The 22,839-nt window shown below is 38.1% G+C and overlaps 1 protein-coding gene across 2 annotated transcripts in view; it reads right to left on the bottom strand.

Moving 5' to 3' along the window:
- Positions 1 to 5,867: 5,867 nt before the first annotated feature.
- Positions 5,868 to 22,839, bottom strand: part of opn4b (opsin 4b) — a 33,024-nt gene continuing 16,052 nt past the window's right edge. Inside the window, exons 7-11 of one of the 2 annotated variants that reach the window (XM_063482777.1) lie at positions 21,975 to 22,082; positions 18,568 to 18,739; positions 18,284 to 18,472; positions 12,929 to 13,000; positions 5,868 to 7,038 (exon numbers count right to left, since the gene is read on the bottom strand). In XM_063482777.1, the coding sequence (XP_063338847.1) occupies positions 6,838 to 7,038; positions 12,929 to 13,000; positions 18,284 to 18,472; positions 18,568 to 18,739; positions 21,975 to 22,082 (742 nt within the window). In that variant the 3' untranslated portion in view covers positions 5,868 to 6,837. The remainder of the gene's footprint in view (positions 7,039 to 12,928; positions 13,001 to 18,283; positions 18,473 to 18,567; positions 18,740 to 21,974; positions 22,083 to 22,839) is intronic. The other variant, XM_063482778.1, reaches the window with a different exon arrangement.

Raw genomic sequence — 22,839 nt, 5'->3', positions numbered from 1 at the left:
CTGGCGTGGGTGGGTCAGGTGCTGTGGAACCACTGAGATACACAAATGGAGACACACACACACGCATACATTTGTGCACACAGACACACACGTGCAGATAGGTACACACACAGAAGAGAGTGCAGAGTCGGGCTGAGCTACTGCAGAAAACAGTAAAGTCTGACTTCTTACCCCGAAATCAAAAACTATCAATAACACTTAAGTGCAAAGTGGCAAAAATGAACATTTAAATTAGTATTAATGTGGAGAAGAGTTTCTTGCCTGTAGGGTTGCTGAGGGTGAGGGACAGACAGCCTAAGAATAGCCGAGAGAGCCAGAGACACAGGGGCCCTGGCCCGTATAAGGCCTGTAACACGAAGCCCCAGAATGCTTCACTGCCGATTCATATCGCCAATATAGACCCCTCTTACTGCAACACATTCTCTCTCTCTTTCTGCCTCTCTTTGGCTCTCTCTCTCAGTGCTATGAGTACATGCCGCTTGCACTCTATTGTCTGTAATCAGTGTCTGTGGGCTGATGTCATTCGCCTTTCAGGCTCTCAGTCTTTCATTTTGTTTGAGAGAGGAAACAATAAATTACCAAAGGCCAATTTTCTAGCAACACACCCACCCAGCTGATTAAGTTGCCAACACTCTCTCTGTGTGTTTGTGTGTGTGTGATACGGAGCAATTTAATTCACAACCAAACACAAACAACAGACGTAGGCATTGTTAAATAGGTCGTGACAGACTGCATGTTTTTTTAATTTCACATACCACATCCCATTATTTTTGTGAATCAGTTCTGAGTCACACACTTTCAAACTGGCAGGGTTTTTGCAGTGGTGTGAGACTAAACACCTGATTTCATGTGCATGTGGTGTGAAAAACAGCCAGCGTGGCCAATCTACTCCTCGAGGCAGTGCTTAGCGGTGATTATGGATTCACCTTGATGATACTTGAGGGCACAAATCTGTCAAACATTTTTGACACCACTTGACTAAATCATATTTCTCAGTCACGTATGGCATGGTCACATATTGAGCCTCTCTGATAGAATTAGAGCACAATCATGCCAGGTTTTAATCTATCCCAGACACCTGTCCAAAACAGAGAAACAAGATATTTGAAAACAACTGAAAGTTTTGGGCTCACATTCAGTTCCAGGGAAGGGTTTTCAGTCAGCGATCTTTTATTCCTATACTGTCACTAGATTTAAAGTACATAAAGAACAGCTAGTCAAATGCTTTTTCAAATGAAGGTCAAAAATGATGCTTTTGACTTAGTCAGTGCTGTTGTTGTATGCACTGTAAATAATAAATAATAATTCAGGAATGCACAGGTGGAAATCAATAAAAATCTGCAAACATTAAATAGGTTTTACACATAAAACACATATGCTGTTAATGCTGTCTAAGTCTATGTACAGTATTTGCTTCTTGAGATTTCAATTTCCTGCTTGAACTGCGTCACTCTCACGTCAGGCTCCAGAGATGAAAAGCTTAACATAAATACTCGGACTGGGAAGGATTTAAAGTCCAATTTTACCAGTATCTTTTAACGCCTTCGCTAACTCATCAGTTAGTGGTTTATGCTTGCATGTATCCTCAGCTTCATGGCCTTAGCCCAACAGAGATGTCTTCTAATGTGGATAATTTCCTTAAACTCCAAACTGTTAAGTCAAGATTGCTTTGAAAATGTTGCAGTGATGCCTGAAGGAAGGAGATTAAACTTGGCTGATGAATGCCTTTTATTTCTGTAAATGTCCTAAAGCTGGGCTTACTTGAGCACTACTCACCTTACAGTGTTAATAACAGTAGCACTGTAAAGGAGATGGGAATTAATAAAACTCATATCTTGAAAGAGAAAGCCAGGTGTTTTTAGCAACACCATCAACATTTAAATATTCAGTCTGGTTACATCATGAATGGTCCAAATTTATGACCAAATTTATGTGTTTCCAAATTGCCCATAGGTGTGAATGTGAGTGTGAATGGTTGTCGGTCTCTCTGTGTCAGCCCCCCTGACAGACTGGTGACCTGCCCCAGCTTTACCCTGCCTCTCGCCCTATGGTACCTGGTATAGTCGCCAGACCGCCTGCAACCCTGATAAGGACAACCAGAAGAGTATGTATGCATGGATGGATGGATGTTCTAAATGGGCATGGAAGAGACACTAGAGTTTAAGTATACTTATCTCAGAATAAAGCTGGATATACTGGGAAAAAAGTTTTTTTCTTCTTTTGCAGCATTTATATAAAAAAAAATTAAAGTGAGCTGAACACACACTTTTTTCCTAGTGGAGGGGTTCTCAGTGCCCGCTGTTGTTATAAATGTATTTTTATTCATTTTGTTTTCAGAGTACTTAACACCAAAAGTGTTTTTGTAATGTTGTAAAGTGTTGTTGGCTGTGCAGTGTATCTTAAATGCCACTAGAGAACGTTCTTGTATGGAATGGGTGAATGGGATTGGCTAGCTTTTCATGCAAATGTGTGCGCGTTTATGTATTCTATTATTTTCTTGATGTGCATGAGCTGTAAATACACTTGTTACTGTATAATTAGGGCTTATCTACAGTGTGATGAATCCTATGCATGTGTCAGCAATAAAAAACTGACTAAGAACGTCTCAGAGGAGTGTGAAACACATACTCACATGAGTGCGAACACTTTTCGGAAATTACTTTCCTGCAATTGTGTCATGCATGAATAACAAGCATGATCACATAGCAGAGATGTCATTGAAGCTCATTTGTTCTGTTTATTTCTCCTACCACTTATGCACAACAGTTTACAGACACACATTGAAGGGCACCATTAAGAGACACCTGAGAGATCCGACACACAAGAAATTCTGGACAAACTGGACAAAATTAAGTCTTTAAGTGGAGTTAAAAAGAACAACACAGAGGCTGTATACCAGATGGGATGAGCAGGCTCTGTTTACTAAGGAAGCAGAGATCCTTCAATATGTCCAGAAAATGATGGAGATTTTCTGTCAGTCTGTTGTGGTGAATGCAGTTTACTTTGCTGCAGTCTGCTGGGAGAACAGCATTGGAGCTGATGATGCCAACAGACTTAATAAACTGATCAGGATTAGCAGTGATTGGCTGGACAATGGACACTTTTGAAGCTGCGGTGCAGAAGAGGTCACGGAGCAAACTGTTGTCCATCATGCATAATCTTGACCACCCACTGCACCACCTAGTGGACAGGCAAAAGAGCACCTTTAGAACACCACTTCCTGTTCTGGTGTCTGTCCACAGGGAGATCTCCGGAACTCTTTTACACCACATTTTATCATTAATTTCACTTAACATAAGAATTTCACAAATATATGATATATAAAGTATTCATCATCATCATTGTCATCTTATGTTGACTTAAGTAATGTGTTTAAAGACAACTGAAATTAAACTGAAAAAAGACTAACATGATTTTGGACATGAAAATAACTTACCACCTCTGCCTATGAAAAGAAATGCCAACTCTTTCCTGCCACAGTTCTGCAGGGACAGGCTGCATGTAGTCTTTCTCTGACATGTTGGACTAACGTGATGTATGTACAGTATTTTATTCTTATTGTATTCTAATTTTTGCTATATAACTTTTGCACTGTCCACTTCCTGCTGTGACAAAACAAATTTCCCACGTGTGGGACTAATAAAGGTTATCTTATCTTATCTTATATTATCTTATATTATCTTATCTTATGCTGTTCTAATCCGGTTATCTGACAACACAATTTTCTGGCTGCTTCACCAGCTGGATGCCTTCCATTATTGAGGTTTGCCTAACAGCAGACTAAAATACTGGTCAGCCAGACACTGATGGACAGATGCAATACAGACCAGACTGTGCATAATGATTATAGTGAAGATCTGCATAACTAAATTATTATGGTGCTGCACATGGGCATATTAATGCATGTGAAATACCCAGTATATCTTACAAACTTTTTGCCTGTTGAGACCAAGAAAGAGCATTTACGACTGAAGCTAATAATAGTTTTTAAAACTGAATAAAACCATCTGACACTTGGAGATTTAACAAACCAAACCAAATCACTTCAGCACTTGGTGATGGGAATTTTTAAGAGCACGTGGTTTACATTAAGAATTAAGAGATATCCTAATCCTATCCTAAGTTTAAAGATCACAAAACTGACCTTCCAGAATTTAGCGATATCTTTTATTTAGAAAAATAAATAAAAACAGCACAAAACATTTTGTACAAAGAAAACAAAATTACCCTCACTTCATCAAAGCAGATTTTAAAGTCAACATATTTATAATATTTACATTTGTCATGTCATAATATTTCAAATACGCATTTTTATACATTCATTAACAGATACTACAAGACAAATGAGCAATAATGAAAACAGATTTTTAAAAAGTTTTGCATTTTTAGCTAAGATTTGAATCCGCAATACATTATTTGACAGAAATGACATCAAGAGTTAGATTTTATGCTGAGGCATGAAGAAAAAGGTTTTTACAATCATAGTCAATGATGCAGCAATCTGAGGACTCTCAAAAGGAACTGCACACATATGGAGGTGGTCAAACAGTGTTGTAATTTTTCAAGCTGATTATGAGATAACAGAACTAAACTAAAGTGAACTAAACATGTTTAGGGGGAAAAAATCATTTAATAAACTGTCACCTATACATCTAGTTAAATTATGGCATCTGGAGGGACGCAAAATACACTAGGACATCCAGTACACATACAAACACGCTCATACTGTGTTGTTGGGTGACCTGCTGTTCTGTTGTAACCCATTTATGACCTGCTGAGTATGATCTGTATTGCTTGATGTCACCATGAATGGAAAAATCAATGACAAAGGGACTCTTCTCTTCTGCCCTGTTACATGTGTTCATATGTGTGTCTGATTGCCAAGTCTAGAAACATCTCAGATTAAAGTTTTGTTAGTTGTTTTTTAATGTTAAGGCAGATAAAGATGGAATCAGTGGTACAAATCCAGCAGGTGCATTTTAATTTGTCCTTGTGTGCAATCAGATGGGTGCCAGCACTCCTGCTACATTCTGTCCCCAGGAATCAAATTTTGACAGCCTGGAGACAACAGACGTCAAATTCTGTGCAAAACTAAACTAGCTATCATGTGGAGAAGGTTGGCATTTATATAGTGCTTTTTAAGTTTCACTAACCACTCAAAGAACTTTACACTACAAGCCACATTCAACTTTTCACACTTATTTGTAAAATACTTTATTTGGTGTCTTTCAGCACTGAATCCATCCTTAAAAGCATGTCTTGAAAACCCCCCACAATGGCAGGTAGAACATGCAAACTCCAGACAGAACGTAACCAGATGAAGGGGATTTGAGCCCTAGGATGTTAATGAGGATTTCTACTAAAAGATCCTAAGCTGTCTAAAGTTTGACATTTCTAGCTGCAGTGCTTGTACACAGCACATTGAAGACGTGAGTATTTTGGCAACACAATTGTGTGTTGCATTTGTGCAAAGCTTCAGTCATGCAGATCCAGAGACCGTTCGGCAACCCCCTGGCAGCCTCTGGTTGGTTGTACACCCCCCCCCCTACTTTGTGGTTGTTAGCAATTGTTAGGAAATCGATTGTAAAGAGGGTGCTGTGGCAAAAACCTCCTTGTGGTTCCTTTGATAACTGGAAGGCGCTGATTTCCCTGCAAACACTTGCTAACTCACAACCATGTGGCAGTGAACCTTGTAATGCAAACCAGAAACTAAGAATATTCATCTTCAAAGTAAAAGCTGTGCCTTACTGTGGAAACCCAAAACATTTCAAACGGTACATGTTTTACTTAAAACTCTGCAAACCACGAGTGACCACAGCAATCTGCTAGCAGTTTCTAGGAGGTTTTCTTGCGGTATCATATATCTGTTTGCAACCAATTTTTTTTTTTTTTTTTTTTTTTTTACATTTTTCATTAAACATTCGTACTTTGTTTCTATCATTCAGAAATTTCAGCAGGTTCCAACACGTAGAGCTTTTCAACAAACACTATGTGGGTAAAGATGGAGCAGGAGCTGAACACTACAATTTTAACGTGACTTAAATAGGTAACGTGTTGTTTCTGAGTGAGATCAGTAGTGCGGCCAGTTTTTCCACATAATCAGCAGTCATTTTATTCCGTTTTAATATACAAAGTGTCTGGTTCATTATTTATACTAGATAAATCATTTAGAGTACATTCTTTAATCGGCAAACACTATAAAAGAAAAACAAGAGCTCTGATTTGATTTTATTGTAGAAGCAGATTGGTTTGAAAACATGCTTTTCATTTGCATTAATAAGTTCTTAATTCAAAAGTAGGATTCTGACACTTTTCGGTAGCTACGCATTAACATAAACACTATGCACAAAATAAAATCTCAACATTTTTAAAACTTTCAGCTGTAACACCCCAGAATAAACTGATGACATCAGCAGCCATTCAACTTCTGTATGTAAAGATAAAGAATATTCACATTTCATTTGAAGTAATTCAGAAAGAACATCTCCATTTATGGCAAATCTCACATAGTATGACCAGAAAGCATGTCCAGAAAGGTCAGGTGTGTACCAAGTGCGACTCCACCTTTCACATTTTGTGTTTAAGGCTAGTTTGCTTACAGTTGAGGTAAACAATCTCCAGCCACCATGATATGTCAGAAGTGACAAAATCCAAATGAGTGCAAAAACATGCATAAATTTACTGGGCACACACATACACACATACTTGTACACTGCATGCATAAAAACAATGCTAAAACCTGCAAACAGCATGCTAGTAAGAAAAGTTCCCAGTTGGGGAGAAATACTGAAGCATACATACGCACACTTTCACACGCTTTCACTCCTCTCTGGCTGTTCATGGTAAAGCTGTTGTCTCCAGCATGGCTATGTCAAGGGTCTCCTTGGCAACTGGGCTGTGACTTTTGGTCAATTTGAAGTTGCCATGGTAACCCGGGGGACTGTGCAATATTGACGGGCTGGATATGGAGGTGACGATGACAGACGATGTGGTCTTGCACACAGTCCTTGGCCCTGACTCCCTCATAACATTGTCCAGCTGTGCAGACAGAAAGCAAGAGACAAGAAGAGGTGATCAGGTGTTCACGTATTATCATTCCCATTGTCAGTCAGTGGTTGGAAATTTGAATAAAGGAATGAAACAGAGAGTTGGTAGTTAAGAAAGCACTGAATAAAATGTTATCAGATGTTTGTCCAGTTTACATTAACACAGCTCTTTTCCACTTAATCTGCTAGACACGGCTGATCAAAGGAATTGATTGGATAGATTGATGAATGGCTTTCCAATAGAGCCTTTAATGAAGTTTGATAATTTAACTTGGTCAACCTCACAAAATCAATAGTTCTTCTCTAGAGGGACAAAGTACTGTAGCTGAGTATATTTAAGTATAATTGTGCTTTTGTATAGGAAGTGCACACTATTACTAAAAAGAAATCAATGGGAGAATTTTGTAATGCTAAAGATAGCAGTTGTCTTGTTCCTGTTCCAAGCAATAGCCAGACCAGGAGCACAATAGAGGTTCAGAGCAGTTATAGCTCTTGATTTGATTAGATCTTTTAATTTATTGTAGTTGCACACCATAAGTGGGGAAACAATGTTTCAATCCCGTGTGTGTACTGTAGATACTGCAGAATTGACAATTGAGTGGACCTGTATGGACTTACAAACTAGACTTGTTTTTTTATTCAGTATTATCTGAAGAGCACAGCGGGGCTCATTAAGTCATCAGGAAAGTGTTTTCAGAAAATAGGGCAGTTTACCCACATGGGCACATGGGCATATTCACACACTAAAGGTAATTATGGAGTCCCACATGGTTCTGTGCGAGGATCAGTTCTGTTTGCATTCTAAATGCTTATCTTAGGCAGTGTCATTCAAAGGCATTACAATGCAGATGAAACCCAGCTTTATCTATCCATGAACCCAGAATACACACACTAATTAGTTAAACTGTTTCAGAGACCTCTAATGACCTCAAATTTCCTGCTTCTAAATTCAGATAAAACTAAGGTTATTGCACTTGGCCCTAAAAACCTTAGAGATATCATGTCTAACCAGATACTTGTTCTGGATGGCATTACCTTGGGCTCCAGTAACATTGCAAGGAATCGTTATTTTTGACCAGTATGTAGGACTGGTGTCTTGAATTTGTATAATATCTCTAACATGAGACATCCTGTCTTAGAGTGATACTGAAAAACTAGTTCATACATTTGTTTCTGCTAGGCTGGACTACTGTAATCCGTTATTATCCGGCTGTGCTGAAAAACTCCCTGAAAAGCCTTCAGCTGATCAAAACTGCTGCAGCAAGAGTACTGACAGGGACTAGAAAGAGAGAGGTAATTTCACCCACATTGTCTTGTCTTCATTGACTCCTTATTACATCCACAATGTATTTTAAAATCCTTCTCCTCGTATAAAAGGTCTTGAATAATCAGGCTCCATCTTATCTTAAAGACCTCATTGTATCACATCACCCCAATAGAGCACTTTGCTCCCAGACTACTGGCTTTTTTGTGATTCCTAGGGCATTTAAAAATAGAATAGGAGGCATAGCCTTCAGCTTTCAGTTCACGCTTTGGATTCAGGAGACAAAAAGCCTCTCTACTTTTAAGATTAGTTTTAAAACTTTGATTTTTGATATAGCTTATAGTTAGAACTGGATCAGGTAACCCTTAATCTTCACTCAGTTATGCTGCATTACGCTTTGGCTGCTGGGAGCTTCCCATGATGCACTGAGTGTTTCTTCTTCATCCAATGTTTTTTGTTTTCTATGTGTTTATAGCCCTGTGTGCATCTCCACAGCATCTCTTTTGTTCTGTCTTCCTCTCCTCACCCCTAAAAGGGTCGTGGCAGATTGTTGCCCGTCCTTGAGCCTGCTGGAGGTTTCTTCCTTTTAAAAGTGAGTTTTTCTTTCCCACTGTCACCAAGTGCTTTAGCATAGGGGTTTGTTTGATTCTTAGGAGTTTTCTCAGTATTATTGTAGGGTCATTGCCTTACAATATAAAGAGCCTTGAGGTAAATTAATTGAATTGAGCATTTATATTCCTCATAGTAGTAGTATTTTTTTCTTTTTTACTTTCTCTACTGTATCCATAAAATTTGGCAATGGTTAAACGGATACAAAATTAGCAGGATTTTGGAGGAACAAGTCACTCTATTTTTACTTTCACTTTGATAGGATAGATATGATTCAGGGGAAAAAATGTTGTTACATTGTCCAAATGCAGTATAAATGCCAAAGGGTACCTTACTTTTGACCAAATAGCTGTATTGGACACCTACAACATGAGAAAGGGCTGGCTAAATACACTCATATTACACTACATGTAACAAGTAAATCATTTTAGACATTTTACATACTTTACGTTGTAAAGTTGCCATTAAAAATTTCTCTGTGAAAGTAATTCAGTAACTTGTTCAAACTTAGGTTGTTCTTGGCAATATTTTTTCATCTTCATCTTTATGAACTACAAGTGCTAATAATATGAAAATATGACTTATTTTTATATTATATTCTAATTATAGGTTTGGGTGTGGATAGTAAGAGAAAGGTTGACAAGAAGCAGCCTTCATGCCTTTGATATTCTACAAGGTTTGATTAATAAAGCAGTGTCAGAGCAGCAGGAAATGAATTCACCATGAATGGACAGAAAGCACGGCTAACTAGATCACCTAGACTCGGCAAAAGAAAACATTTCTAAAGATATTTGCCAATCATTTTAAATTACTGTCCTCTTATTTTAAGTTATTGGCCTATTCAGCTGGTGGTGCTATGTTAATGATAACACTCTTCTATTCAGTGAACCACTATGTACCATTACCATCCCCTTGATTTAGCTCACCTAAATGGAATACAGCTATCATTAATGGCATTGATTATCCCTACGGTTTTCCTCCTTTTCCATATAATTTACAAACGTGCTGTAAAAAAATACCCTAGTCTATATCATGCCTGTGTAAGCCAGCAATTTTCCAATGCATAGATCATAGATGTTAAAATATTTAAATATATTAAAAAATCCATAAACACAGCAAATTACAATGATTTGCAGTCACTGGAAAGAAAAGTGGCTCTGTTTTATGTACACTAAATGTCATTCCTTTTAAGTAACCCAAAACTAATTATTTCATGACTGCACAGTTATGCAGAAGTTAGCAATGTTTCCTTTTCATCCCAGTGGGGTTTGAACCTCCAGCTGGGTTAAAGATTTCCTGTGTTCTCTGCCAAGCAGGAGGTTGCACATCCACCTGTGCCTGAGTGGGTTTTCCCCCACAAACCAAAGACGTAGATGTTAGGTAACTTGTTGACGTCTCTGTGACAGAGTGACGTACTGTTTTCCTCCTCTTTACCAGCCTCAGCTTCAGCCTCAGCTCCAGCCTCAGTTTGACACAAGCTGGATAAGGGATCGATGGATGGACCATTAGAGTTATTTTGGTGATCAGATGACCATTTGTACCAATATATGCCATTTGCTTTCAGCTAGTCTACACTGTAACTACAGTGAAATTAGGACACAACTGCCCCTCTGCATTGTTAACTGAAACACTGGCCAAGATTTATTTTTTTCAAAGCCTGATTCAAAGATTTCCGATTCCTGGATTTCTGTGAATAGAGCATTCATTCTCATTACAAAATGAGCAGTGGTTAATGGAAATAGACTGACATTTAGTCTTACTGACCAGTCAGAGGTCTTTGGAGTGCAATGCACATTTACCCACACAGCACTTTGGTCTACCCACTTGATCTACCTTACATCCATAGCCAATTTAGAATCACCAATTAACCCAACTGACCAAAGAAATTACTAGAACCTTTTTGATGCAAAGACACAGCCCAAGAGGGAAGCTGAAATTAGAGGCGGAGCGATACCTCCTAATTAGCCAGTGAGCTTTTCACTTTAAGGAACCTTAATAACCTTTGTTGTAAACAGTAAATAAACTGGTTCTTATATAACGCTTTGCTACTCTGCTTGAAAAAACTCAAAGCACTTCAGACAAAAATGCCTCATAATTGTTTCTATCGGCCACTTTCACACACAGTTGCTGATCAACAGCTTAGAGTTCAGATCTTGCCCAAGCATACTTAAGCATGCACACTGAACCACTGGAGCAGGGATCGAACCACCAACCTTCTGATTAGTAGATCATCTCCTGAGCTAGACCCACCCCACTTGTGACAATTGTACAATCACTGTGAAGCATATGGCTACAGCAGGGAACACTACTGTAATAAACCATGTAGTATATAGATGGCTGTTTAAGTACTGTAGCTAGCCAAATGTTGTCCATGATGTGTCTCTTGTCCTCCCTCTCATTACTGCAGAGTTGGCCTAAATGGTGAAGGTTACTTGTTGAGAGGCCAGGCTAAAACACAAAGCATTCTTGATTTTCTTAAAACCTTGAAAAAAATTAAATCAAAGTTATTGAGCAAGAAGTGGCATCTCATTCAACAGCAACGAATACTGGAAACTCCTTGTTAAGGTTAAGTTGCACATAAACATGAGGGATGAGTAATCTCATTACTGGCACTGGCAGGGATGTCATTTTATGGTTTAATTTGTGTATATTTATGCATTCAAACAATGTTAAGTCAAATACAGTTATGCTGAAGTGACTTAATATGAACAGAAAACTACATCTGCTGCAACAAATCTATTCAGCCCTAAGATGAAAAAGAAACTTTAAAACCATTACTTCTTCTGTAGGAATTAGGAAAGTAAGTATCAGTCAGGCGCTGTTAATCAGTTGTACACAACTTATTGATCATCAGTGTGAACACCTCTATAACAGCTGAAGTTTTAGCAGTTTGCATGTCTGGAACATTCAGACCAGTGGATATGCAATTCAATGATCATCTCAGACTCTACAGACCTCAGTTAGCATGTAAAATGTTCAAGTTCATGACAGCCAAAATTCCTCCACAACAACGTGAAAAACCAACTAACTAATACAAAATAATGATTACTTCAAGTTATTGCTGCTAATGGCAATTGCACCGGCTACTGAATCATGTGGTGAAAAGTTTACAAACAGACAAAAGAAAACTGTACATTTACTAATCACTATACCAAACTGCTGAATGCCAGTCTGACAGATCACTAGACCATCACAGGAACAACATAGAGACTGTTAATTCACATTCACATCCATACCTACAGCCTAGAACCTCAATTAACCTAACATGGGAAAAAACGATCCAGGCACAGGGAGAACATGCAGCACTGTTATGCATTTTCTGCTCATAAATACTTGTGCTTGTAACAACATACAGACTTAATCTCATGAAAGCAACTGATGTGTTGACTGGATCCTTTTCCCATTGATAGCCACTGATCTAATCTGACATTAAATACAAACACAATAATGATTTTCAGGAGCACAAAAGAGTATGAAAGCAGCCCAAAGCCATAATACATAAAAATATCCTGACTGTGTCTTGTCCTTGTTGCAGCAACATGCAAAGTTAATGTGATGTAACAGGAAAGGAATCTTGGTAAAGTGGAATAATTAACAGAGTATGTATCAAGATTTTGCAATATAATGTGGAAAATGTTTAATAAAAAACATGAAGATTTGCTGTTTTTTTGTTATGTTGGCAGGAATCCACTGCCCTGAGAATGTGCTTCATACTGTAGTACTTGAGTTTGAACTTTGTGATAAACCAAATGAATAACTGGACCAAACCACTATGAACGGAAGTACACATGCTAGAAAAAACAACATAAAAAAAAGTGAATTAATGATTGGTACTATATGATGTTCTTACAGTTGTTCTGAGAGGATGGATAAAGAACATTTCTAGAAGTTGTTGGATCATGGAGGTCATATATGTATGTTTAATGTACACAGATACTATTTATCAGTAGAAAAAAACTATTTACTGGATGTGTGGCAAAAAGCAAAAGGGTGATCGGTGGATTCTTACAGAAGCTGGCAGATTGTGGGTTGGCTGCAGACTGATGTCCGACATGGAGATGCCTTCAGGTTCTGTCAGAGCCTGAAGAGTGTGCACATAAACACAGCCATTTATTATTAGTTATACTCACAACAGCTTTTGTGCTATTTGGGCCTTCAGGTAACTTTTACTGAATGCAGACCCGTCCCAAAAAAGGAGGAAAACATGAGGATCGTTCCCTCTCAAATTAGCAAATTATTAGAACGTTTTCTAATTAAGCAGCTCCAATTTGGATAAAAAAGTTTTAAAGTCGGTCTACATATTGGTATATAAAACCAGAATTACAAATGTACAAACCACTGGTAAAAATATTTTAAAATTCAGACCATTATTTTTGCACATTGAAAATGAATAACACAAAAACGATCAGAGATAAATTCCTAAAATTTTCACTCGTCTTTCTTGCCATAAATATTGAATCTGGATCTGTAATTTGAGACAGATACATGAAATAATCTACAAGTATTAGCTCATTAAATTATGAACAAAAAGGCCAGCACTCCTACAATTTAACATATTTGTGCACACACACTAAACTATTATTCTTATTTAGAATTTCTGAATATTTGTCTTTATAACATGTGAAAACGTTATATTTCACAACAATGCAAAAAAGAAAAACTCATAAAATTATTTTATTTTTTTTTATTTTCAAGATTTCACATCATTCAAATTTTCTGCTTCACCGTCTCTGATTTGCAAAAAAAATGGTCTAAAGTTTGGACATATATAATGATTGCTATGAAGTTTTAGCTTCATATATCATAGATGATATATGATGCTAATCTATATATATATATATATATATATATATATATATATATATATATATATATATATATTTTTTTTTTTTTTTTGCCCTTTGAAATCTGAATCAGTGTGTCATCAGAATGTCTCAAAAACGATTAAAAACCCTGAAATATTCAATGCTCTTTCTCACCATCAAAATTAATCTTTAATTTGAGCTGGATGCTCATGATGTCTCAGTAAAACAGCAGGTTGGCTAGCTCAATAGGAAAATGGAAGAAACAGTTCAGTCTTTATACTTATCTGTTCAAAGTTGTCTTTTACTTAAATTTTATTATGTTGACTGATGCTAGGCTAAATAACAGGACCTTGTTTAATTCAGTACAGTTTAACAGCACCACAAACTATATCAACAAAAAACGATCATACAGTTAAAATGCCAGCCCTCTTAAACACTCTCATAAATTGAAATTGACAGTCATGATGACTGTGTATATAGGTAACAGTCTGAGTGTATATGTCATGTAAATGTGTATACAAACTACTGACTAAACATGGAGGTAGCAGTCAGGGGCTTTCTTCCACTGTCACTGTCAAGTGCAGTACTTTTAAACACGGGGCCACATCATGCAAACTGTGGATTAAGTCTGAAAGTCCCAGATTACCGGATTAGTGTTTGCACCCTCTGTATCGGAGTCCTCAGTGAACCTGACCTGCATGTGTGTGTTTGCATCATGCATACATGTGGATTGCTTGTATTATTTTTATTCCTGTGAACTAAGATGATTAGAGGGAGACGGAAATGCTCCATATACTGCATGTCCCACATAAAAAGACCTGTCGCTATCACTGGCCCTTCAACAGCAGGAGGCTTTTTTCTGTTTTTTATGAAACAAATAAAATGTCTGGGCGACACTTGACACAAGAATGTGAGACGATACTGAGGAATGATTCAGAACAAGCTGTTAAATAATAAATTGTTGCTAATTAGCTTCTGAACATGTCAGAATTGAGAGGTTTATAAATTTTTTCCTACACCAGCCAATGAGCCATTAATTTCTATACACTAAACATTAATTTATTTTAATTAAAAATGGTTTAAAATGGTTTATGAGTTAAAATATAGATTTTCATGATGATTAAATTACATGGTGGTTTCAGCTGCAACACTGGGTAACACAGGACAATGGAAGCTCTCAGTTTAAGCAGGTCTTGTGCATGTGAGTGCATTAAGAGTGATCAATCATAAAAAGATCTGTTGGTTTCTGCCACTTAATTGCCAAAAGCTAGAACAATCACTGACAGCTGGTGTGGATGGCCTCCAGTACCAGAAACTATTACACACCTGGTAACTTCTGTGTGCGGTGGGTTTCTTAGTTTGTGAACACTACCATGAAAAATTATCTGCTCGTGTTCAAATTTTATTGCACAAATTTTATGACATAACGCTAACATCCTAAACAACATAAATGCAAATTAAACACATGTGTGACGCTTGAAGGGGCTGATAAAGTGACTAAGTCGATAAAGCTTAAATTATAGATGTGATATGAATGAAAACTAATGCTGGGCTTATTTTTAAGATACTTGACAGCCAATTTCACTTGCTGCCAGCAACTTCTGTCATTTTTAGTGTAGGTCACAGCCAGCTAAAAATGACAAACTGCCATTGCATGCTGTTCTCGACTAATAAAAGACAGAGAGAGAGAGGAGAAAGGCTTACAGAACTGTGATTGTCTGGTGGGGAGGCTCAGGCATTTAGTATTTGAGGTCACATGTGGGTTAGTGCAAATAACTCATAAACTGTGGGTTTTGAGCTGTCTCTCAAAGGATGTGTGAATGGCATTGTGAGGGCCAGTTTATGCTGTCTGTCCACATCAGAAATCCAAAGTGTTTATAGACGTTCTAGGCTGACATGTTCAAAGGCACAGAGAAAGGCGGCGTTTTATAGAGAGGAGGAGATGCAATAGTTTTTGAAAATGGTAACAAAACCACATATTTGCAGATCATAGCTTCAGGGATCCATTCACAGTGCTGCAATCGTTCACGTGACAAAGGCATCAACATTTGACTCCTTTCATACCTTCCCACAGCTATGTTGTTCCCTAGATTGAATTAGAGTATAAAACCAATATGATGACAATACAAGTATCCCCCCATGTACAAGAGAGATGGACATATGCTAACAAATGAAGGGTGTGTTGAGAAGATAGTAGGGGTGCTTCGAGGATGGAGGAAAGATGCAGAGGATTAATAATGTACTAGTGACAATCTTCCAAAATAAAGGTGATATGACCAGAAGGGAAAGGATTAGAAATGGGTATGTCAGAGGAAGTTAGAGTTAGAGATGGTTTGGACATGTGCAGAGGAGGGATCGTGGATATATTGGGCAAAGGATGTTGAAGATGGAGCTCTCCAGCAGCAGGGAAAGAGGAATACCACAGAGAAAATTCATCGATGCAGTGAAGGAAGGGTTAACAGGGATATGACAGGATGGAAGCAGACGGTCCGCTGTGGTGACCCCTAAAGGAAGCAGCCAATAAATAAAAAGGAGAAGAAGAAGAAGAAGAGGATGCTAGGCATGTTCCACTTCTTCAAACCATGCTGGTATAACTGAGACGTGACCTGGGTACTCTTCTGTGTGCTTTTTTTGGTGGTTGTTTATGCTCCTTGAGAGTTTATGACTCACAAACAGACTGACTTACAGTATGTAACTATGACAACCACATGGATCGACCCACAGGTGACTTCCAGCCTTTGAATCGATAAATACATTGACGGAGGTTAAACTTTTGGCTAAAACTTTCCTTTGACTTCTTTATGTGCCCTAAACTGTGAGAGTTTATAGTCCATTTAACAGCCTATTTGTTAGAAATTTGCATGCACTGTGAACTCTTACAGCTGTTCATTTACTGAGTTTTGCAATTAAAAGTGGCACTTTGTGGGGTGCTAATTTAGCTCACTGGCTTGAACAATCGACCCATATGCTGTAAGGCCCGGGTTTGAATCCGCTCCAATGACACCCACTGTTTATCTTTCCCTGTTCTCTATCCTCAATGTCGCTGGCTTCTCCCTCACTGTCTAAAAACCAAACTTTATGTGGGTTTACATTCACTTTCACTTGGCCGTTTACACCATATGTCCCTCAGTGGAGAAACTGTGAGTTACATTTTTGTCACTAGTGATAGAGTAATAATGCAGAGTTGTAGACATCAATACATGCTGATCCCAACATGACACTCTTTTCTTCATTTTACTGTATTTCTGATGGCAGAGTTTATATGCAGGTTGATTTTAAAGTAGCTGTGTTCACAATAAAGTTCCAGGCATGAAGATTTCAGACTGAGACAGTTCGCAAATGTCAGCTTCAGAGAGTCATTTAAAAGCAATAATAATCCGTGAGGTACTTGTTCTTTATGAAATTCTTTCTGTGATTTGAATTTGTTTTAAAAAGTCAAATAAGCTGTTCCCATTGGTAACCAGACAATATGAGTGATACTGAAATGCAAAGTCAAACCAGCAAGATCAGCGTCATTTTCTGGCACCACAGAAACACGATTACACATTCCCTGGTCACAACATTGAGGAGCCTGGATTTTAAGTGGACTCCAACCAATATGTCCTTATTAAGTTACATGCAATTAAAGATTGATCACATCAACAATGTGTTGAGTTTAACAGAGCTCCCAAAAAAAAATTTAAGAAGATTTAGATCAGCTTTGATGGACAAACAAGAAGCAAAACCTTCCATCAAAAACATCATGAAACTATTATAAGAAATGTTTGCCTGAGTCCTATTTCACCCCTCATATTATCTCTAATACTTCAGAAATATACTTAGAAATACCATATGGTGTAAAAATTAAGTCTTGGGTTTAATATACAGTAACTAGTATATATACTATGGGTGCTGTCAAAAAATTCACAGACTCCAAACCTCTGATTCAAGACTACCAGCACAGAAAGTAAACTCTGTACTTGTGAAACAACTTTTACATCAGAGTTCTTTACTAGTGATAAGAGCTGTGTCCAAACAGTTTTCAGTGAAAGAGTTTGTTACGTCTGAACCAGTAACAGGGACATCCGGTCACAAGCACGCACAGAAGCAGTTAAACTGTCATTCGAAGGGTTGTGTGCTATGAATTCATCTGCAAGGCAAAGACTGTCAGTACAGAGTTTTACTTAGAGGGAATATTCAATACAAAGTACCTCAACAGTAGTGTTGTGTCAGCCTGCCATTGTACACCCATTCAAAATGCATCAAAACTTCTTTCTACTTCTTTCAGGAGCCAAACATAATTTGTGATGACTCCCTACCTTACTCTACAGATTTTACCTTGTGTAATTCTCTTCCCCAAAATAAACACAAGTTGAAGGCTTTTAATACACTGAAGGACACTGTGCAGGTGATCAGAAAGAGACTTCCACTTATTGAGCACTGAAAGGTTTTTTCAAAGTGAACAAGGAGATGAGAATGAAGGGGAGACAAAGCTAATTAAAATCAAGTGGACTGGAGTCATGGAACTTTTTGTCGTGTTAGCAGCAATACCTTTACACAAGTGAGGCTTTTATACTCACAGTGATTGGTGACAGGTGACATATTGCTGGATCAGTGGCGTTGTGAGCAGAGGTTCTCTCGTACTCTGTGTTATACCCTCTCACCTTTGACCTCTGGCTAGCGTGACGCACCTGTTTGGCATCACTGGACAAGTGACGACTAACAGGAGTTCGAGAAGAGTAGTCTTCCTCCGTGTCTGAGAACTGGGCCTGAGATGGAAAAGGACTGAAATCAGCAACTCATATTTTAAACCTTTGTACAAGGACATAAAATACATAACATATTAAATATGAGCCACACTCACTGATTCACTCTCAGACTGGGAAGAGTTGTGAGTCCTGCTGGGGCCTTTGAACTCTGACTGGCTGGTGAGGGTTGATCGGCGGGTGGACTGGAAGCTGCTGCTGCTGAAACGGTCTCTGCCTTTCATGCACAGCAATACCCCGAGGTAAGGAACGTACCTGCTGATTGCTGACCTGAGCGAGACAGAGAAATTTTCCAATCCATAATTGCATTTTTTTTTAAATTACATGATAGTGAAGTGTGGAGCTGCATGACATCCTTACAAGCTGAGCTGAATTAGACAAATGTCAGCTTTTAATAAGGATGTTAAAAAGTTACCAAGATGAGAATACCACAAAAAGTAAAGTAGTCACGAGGCTTGGCTCCTTAAAGTTTGGTAAATGGTAAATGAACTAGATATATATACAGTATAGCGCTTTTCTACTCTATACAAGTTTGATTAATGCTGTGCATTTAAGAGGTTGTGGTACAACTACCAAGACTGCCCATGTTGTCATTGTATTAGTCAGTATTAGTCAGCACATTATTTTTTCCTTTATTTCAGTGTACTGCTCCTTTACTACTATTTAATTATTGCCTTACTAATGCATTTACTACTATTCAGTTTCTAGTTGCTTCGGTGATTCATGTAACAACACAAAACAAAACCAACTAAGCTATTTTCAGCCTTATTCACTTGGGGGTGAGGGGTGGGGTAGGGTTGTTACAGCGGGTAGCTTGGCATGTTTGATGTGGCAGAAGTTTCACCTGGGATTCTCTTCCTGATAAAACCTAAAAGGGATTTTTGTCTCCTGCTGGAACCTTTTGATTGTTAAGCGAATGTGCCAACTACTACACAAAAGCAGGATCAAATAATAAACAGTAGTAATAAAATAATGATGATAAATTATAAAGTAGGTTGAGGCTGATGTTCACCCAGCACTTTGTAGTGTCTTTAAAATTGGCTCCATCGCCACGGTGCAGAACGAATCCCCATGTGAGGATTAGCTTTAAACTAATAATTTGATAAGGAGCAAAGCTATGATAAAATGGACATGGTGAGAACTTTAAGGGGAGACAGGATCATAGTGTCTGCTCAGATCAAGTTTGCTTGTACTTACACTCACTAGTGCGTAGGCGTGTTCATGGTAAGTATGGCAACAATTTTAGGGGCAGCTGTAAATCAGGAGGTAGTGCAGGTCATCTACTAATTGGAAAGTTAGTAATTCCAAAAGTTCCAAAATACAAGGATATTTGCTGCCAAATGTCCTTGTACTACTGCCAAAAACAAAAGTAAGCGCATCGTGTACATGAAAGTATAGCCTGCTAATGAATATTATCAGAATTTTTCCCCAGTTGATTATATAAATTCACAGTATTTTTCTTTAAAAATTCTATTTTTACAAAAATTTGAAGTCATTTGCATTCTTTTTCATTGTTCATTTCTTGTACAGATTTTGAATTTCTGCTTTTACCACCCCACAAATCAGAAAATATGGTCAAAAGTCTGAAAAATAGGATTGGAACTGAAATGTTCTACAGATCACGCCCTGAGTAACATATGTCCAAATCCCTCCAAATTGTTATTGCATCGGACTTTCTTGTGGGATCGGTGTGTATGTGTGTGTGTGAGTGTCATGTGTTGCAGGAGGTTGCAGGAGGTGCCGAACACCTGGCCAGTGTTCTACAGGGATATTTAAAGCCTGCTTCTGTAGCTTTGTGCTCCTGCTGCTCCTCTTCTTCACTCCTGTGACAGTGACTGTGCTGTCTTTGCAATACATCACCCTTTTTGGTTCTTCGAATATTATGATTTGAGTTGTTTTTGCACATACATCCTGTACAATACACTTAGCAGCCCATCCAAGCACCATTTCACACCACTGATACAGACATAAACAGTTTGCTAATGATTTTAAAACATCTTTGCTATCCATATTCAGGTGGTAGTGTGGCTCCCTTCCTTGACCGTCTAACCGGTCATAACACAGTATTGTGTAATCATCTTTATTCAGTAGTATTTTGCATTATGGTACCTTTTCTAAATCTTGCATTCATAAAAGCTGTTTTGGTTTCAAGCTTTGGATGCTACAGAGATTTGTAAATTAAAGAAGATTTGTAGCTTGTTCACAATTTTTTATATTAGAATGTGATTAAAGGAGTGCAAAGCAGTCACTGGGAGTGTCATGCGCCTCTGTGAGATGGCACATTTACCCTCTGGTTATTGTATTTGATCATCTTTATTAACCTGCTTTCTAGCACTCTCTGTTTCATGAAGTAATGATTATCTATGAAGACTCATCTGCTTGCATATGAAGTTGCTCTCTGCTCTGACATTGGCCTCCTTTAACTTCAGCTGCTTAGTACAATTTTTTAAAGTTTAATATTCTACTGAGTTGAATGTTGCCGGTAGTCTTGTTTTCAGTTTTAATTTCATTAGTTTGGTTTATTCACACAAGTTTAGATAAGATGATTAAATCGAATCACACACTGGGTGGGTGGCCCTCAACCTTCTTTTGTTTGTTTGTTTCTGGAGCTCCAATCTCCTTTATTTGTGGTTTTTTGTTTTTTTTTTTTGTATTCTTCAAAATTCTTTGAACTGTAGAAGTTTTGTGACATCTTATATGCTGGGCTCCTGAGAGATTTGAAGATTTTTGGGGGCTGAGCCTTTGTTTTAAACCTAGGACCTCTCACACCCCAAGCTAAAATTATACCCTTTTAATATAATTAAAGAACAATGAAACCTTATTCTGATATACTGTAAACCACACATGTTAATCATTCTGTGATTGCGCCATCGGTTAAAGTATCAACTACTGAGCAACTTCTTCACTAAAAAATAATCTCCCTTTCTAATCAGTGCTGATCAGATGTAACTGACTATAGACCGAGGAAACACATCGCAGAAATTTATATGGGTGACACTGACAAACCTGGCAACACAGTATCAATTATGCACACATGCAGAGAGAGCAATACCAAATTTGACAGACTCTCAAACCAAATAAAATGAAATATTTACTTGAAGAGATAACTAACATGAGCATGGAAGCAGCTAAATTTGTTCTTTAAAAAAGTCAGAGCCTGGGGGGGAAACGCAGAGAGACAACATGAACCTTTACTGAAGTACTTCAAAATGATTATTTTGTTTTTTTTCTTTACTTTCTCTGTATAACCATTATACTTCTCTGTCACACTGCTTTATAATTCCTTTGTGAAGTTTGATGTTTTCTTTCTTTTCTTACATTCTTACTGTGGTGTGCCATTGTGTACATACTGAAGCTGCAAAAGCTTTACTTTTATGTCCTTAATTATTATTCTGACACCTTGTATAGTCTTCTTATTCATCACTGTTGTGTGCAGGGAGATTGAGAAAGAACACAGGTATTTTTTAACTGTTACTGCCACTTAACACTTGAGTGTAGGTCCTACCTGTATTTAGGATGTGTTATGGCGTATATGATGGGGTTGTGTATAGCTGATGCTTTGGCGATCACAGCGGGAACAGAGTTCATATAAGGAGTTAACAAGTCTGCATACCTGAGAGAGAGAGAGAGAGAGAGAGAGAGAGAGAGAGAGAGAGAGAGAGAGAGAGAGAGAGAGAGAGAGAGAGATGAGACAGATGGTGGCAGGAAGAAAAATGAGACAAGGAAATGAGACACATTTGTGTGACAAGGGCATGGGTGGGCGTGTGTTGTCTTGTGCAATATTAGTGCAGAGACACAGGACTGGGACACACAGTTGGTTTGCATTCAGTGCTGAACTCATCCCTCAGTTCACCCGACCATTTTCTTAACTGCTTGTTCAGCCAGGGTCACAGTGGGCTGGAGGCTATACTTCAGGTGACACTGGGACAATGATGGGGTACTTCTGGACGGGCAGCACAGTCCATCGCAAAAGAACAGGCAGCAGGTAGTTGTGTTACTGGCTACCTGATAAATCCAGTATGCAGCCTTTCCTAGTTTCTTATTGGTCTACCAAGTATTGAGAGACATATGGTGGTTTGGAACAAATCTACTTAAAAAACAAAGGTTCAGTTCTGTCATGCATGTGTATTGATGAATACTCTGTTCTAGGTAATCCATTAAGGGAGTTTACTCCCTATAGGAATATTGACAGTCTTGTTACGACTAAAACCACACAGCCATAGATAAATAGCTTTCGGCTGAAACAGCTTTAATGGCATCTTCAATCATAAACTCAATACTTTATTGTGAGTCAAACACCCAAAAAGTGTTAAACTTTGATGGTTTTTCATCCTCATGGAGAATTTTAGACGTCACTGGACTGTGAAAAG

The sequence above is a fragment of the Pelmatolapia mariae genome, linkage group LG8 (assembly GCF_036321145.2).
Source record: "Pelmatolapia mariae isolate MD_Pm_ZW linkage group LG8, Pm_UMD_F_2, whole genome shotgun sequence".
In the NCBI taxonomy this organism is placed as follows: Eukaryota; Metazoa; Chordata; class Actinopteri; order Cichliformes; family Cichlidae; genus Pelmatolapia; species Pelmatolapia mariae.
This window is presented reverse-complemented; position numbering and strand designations above follow the sequence as displayed.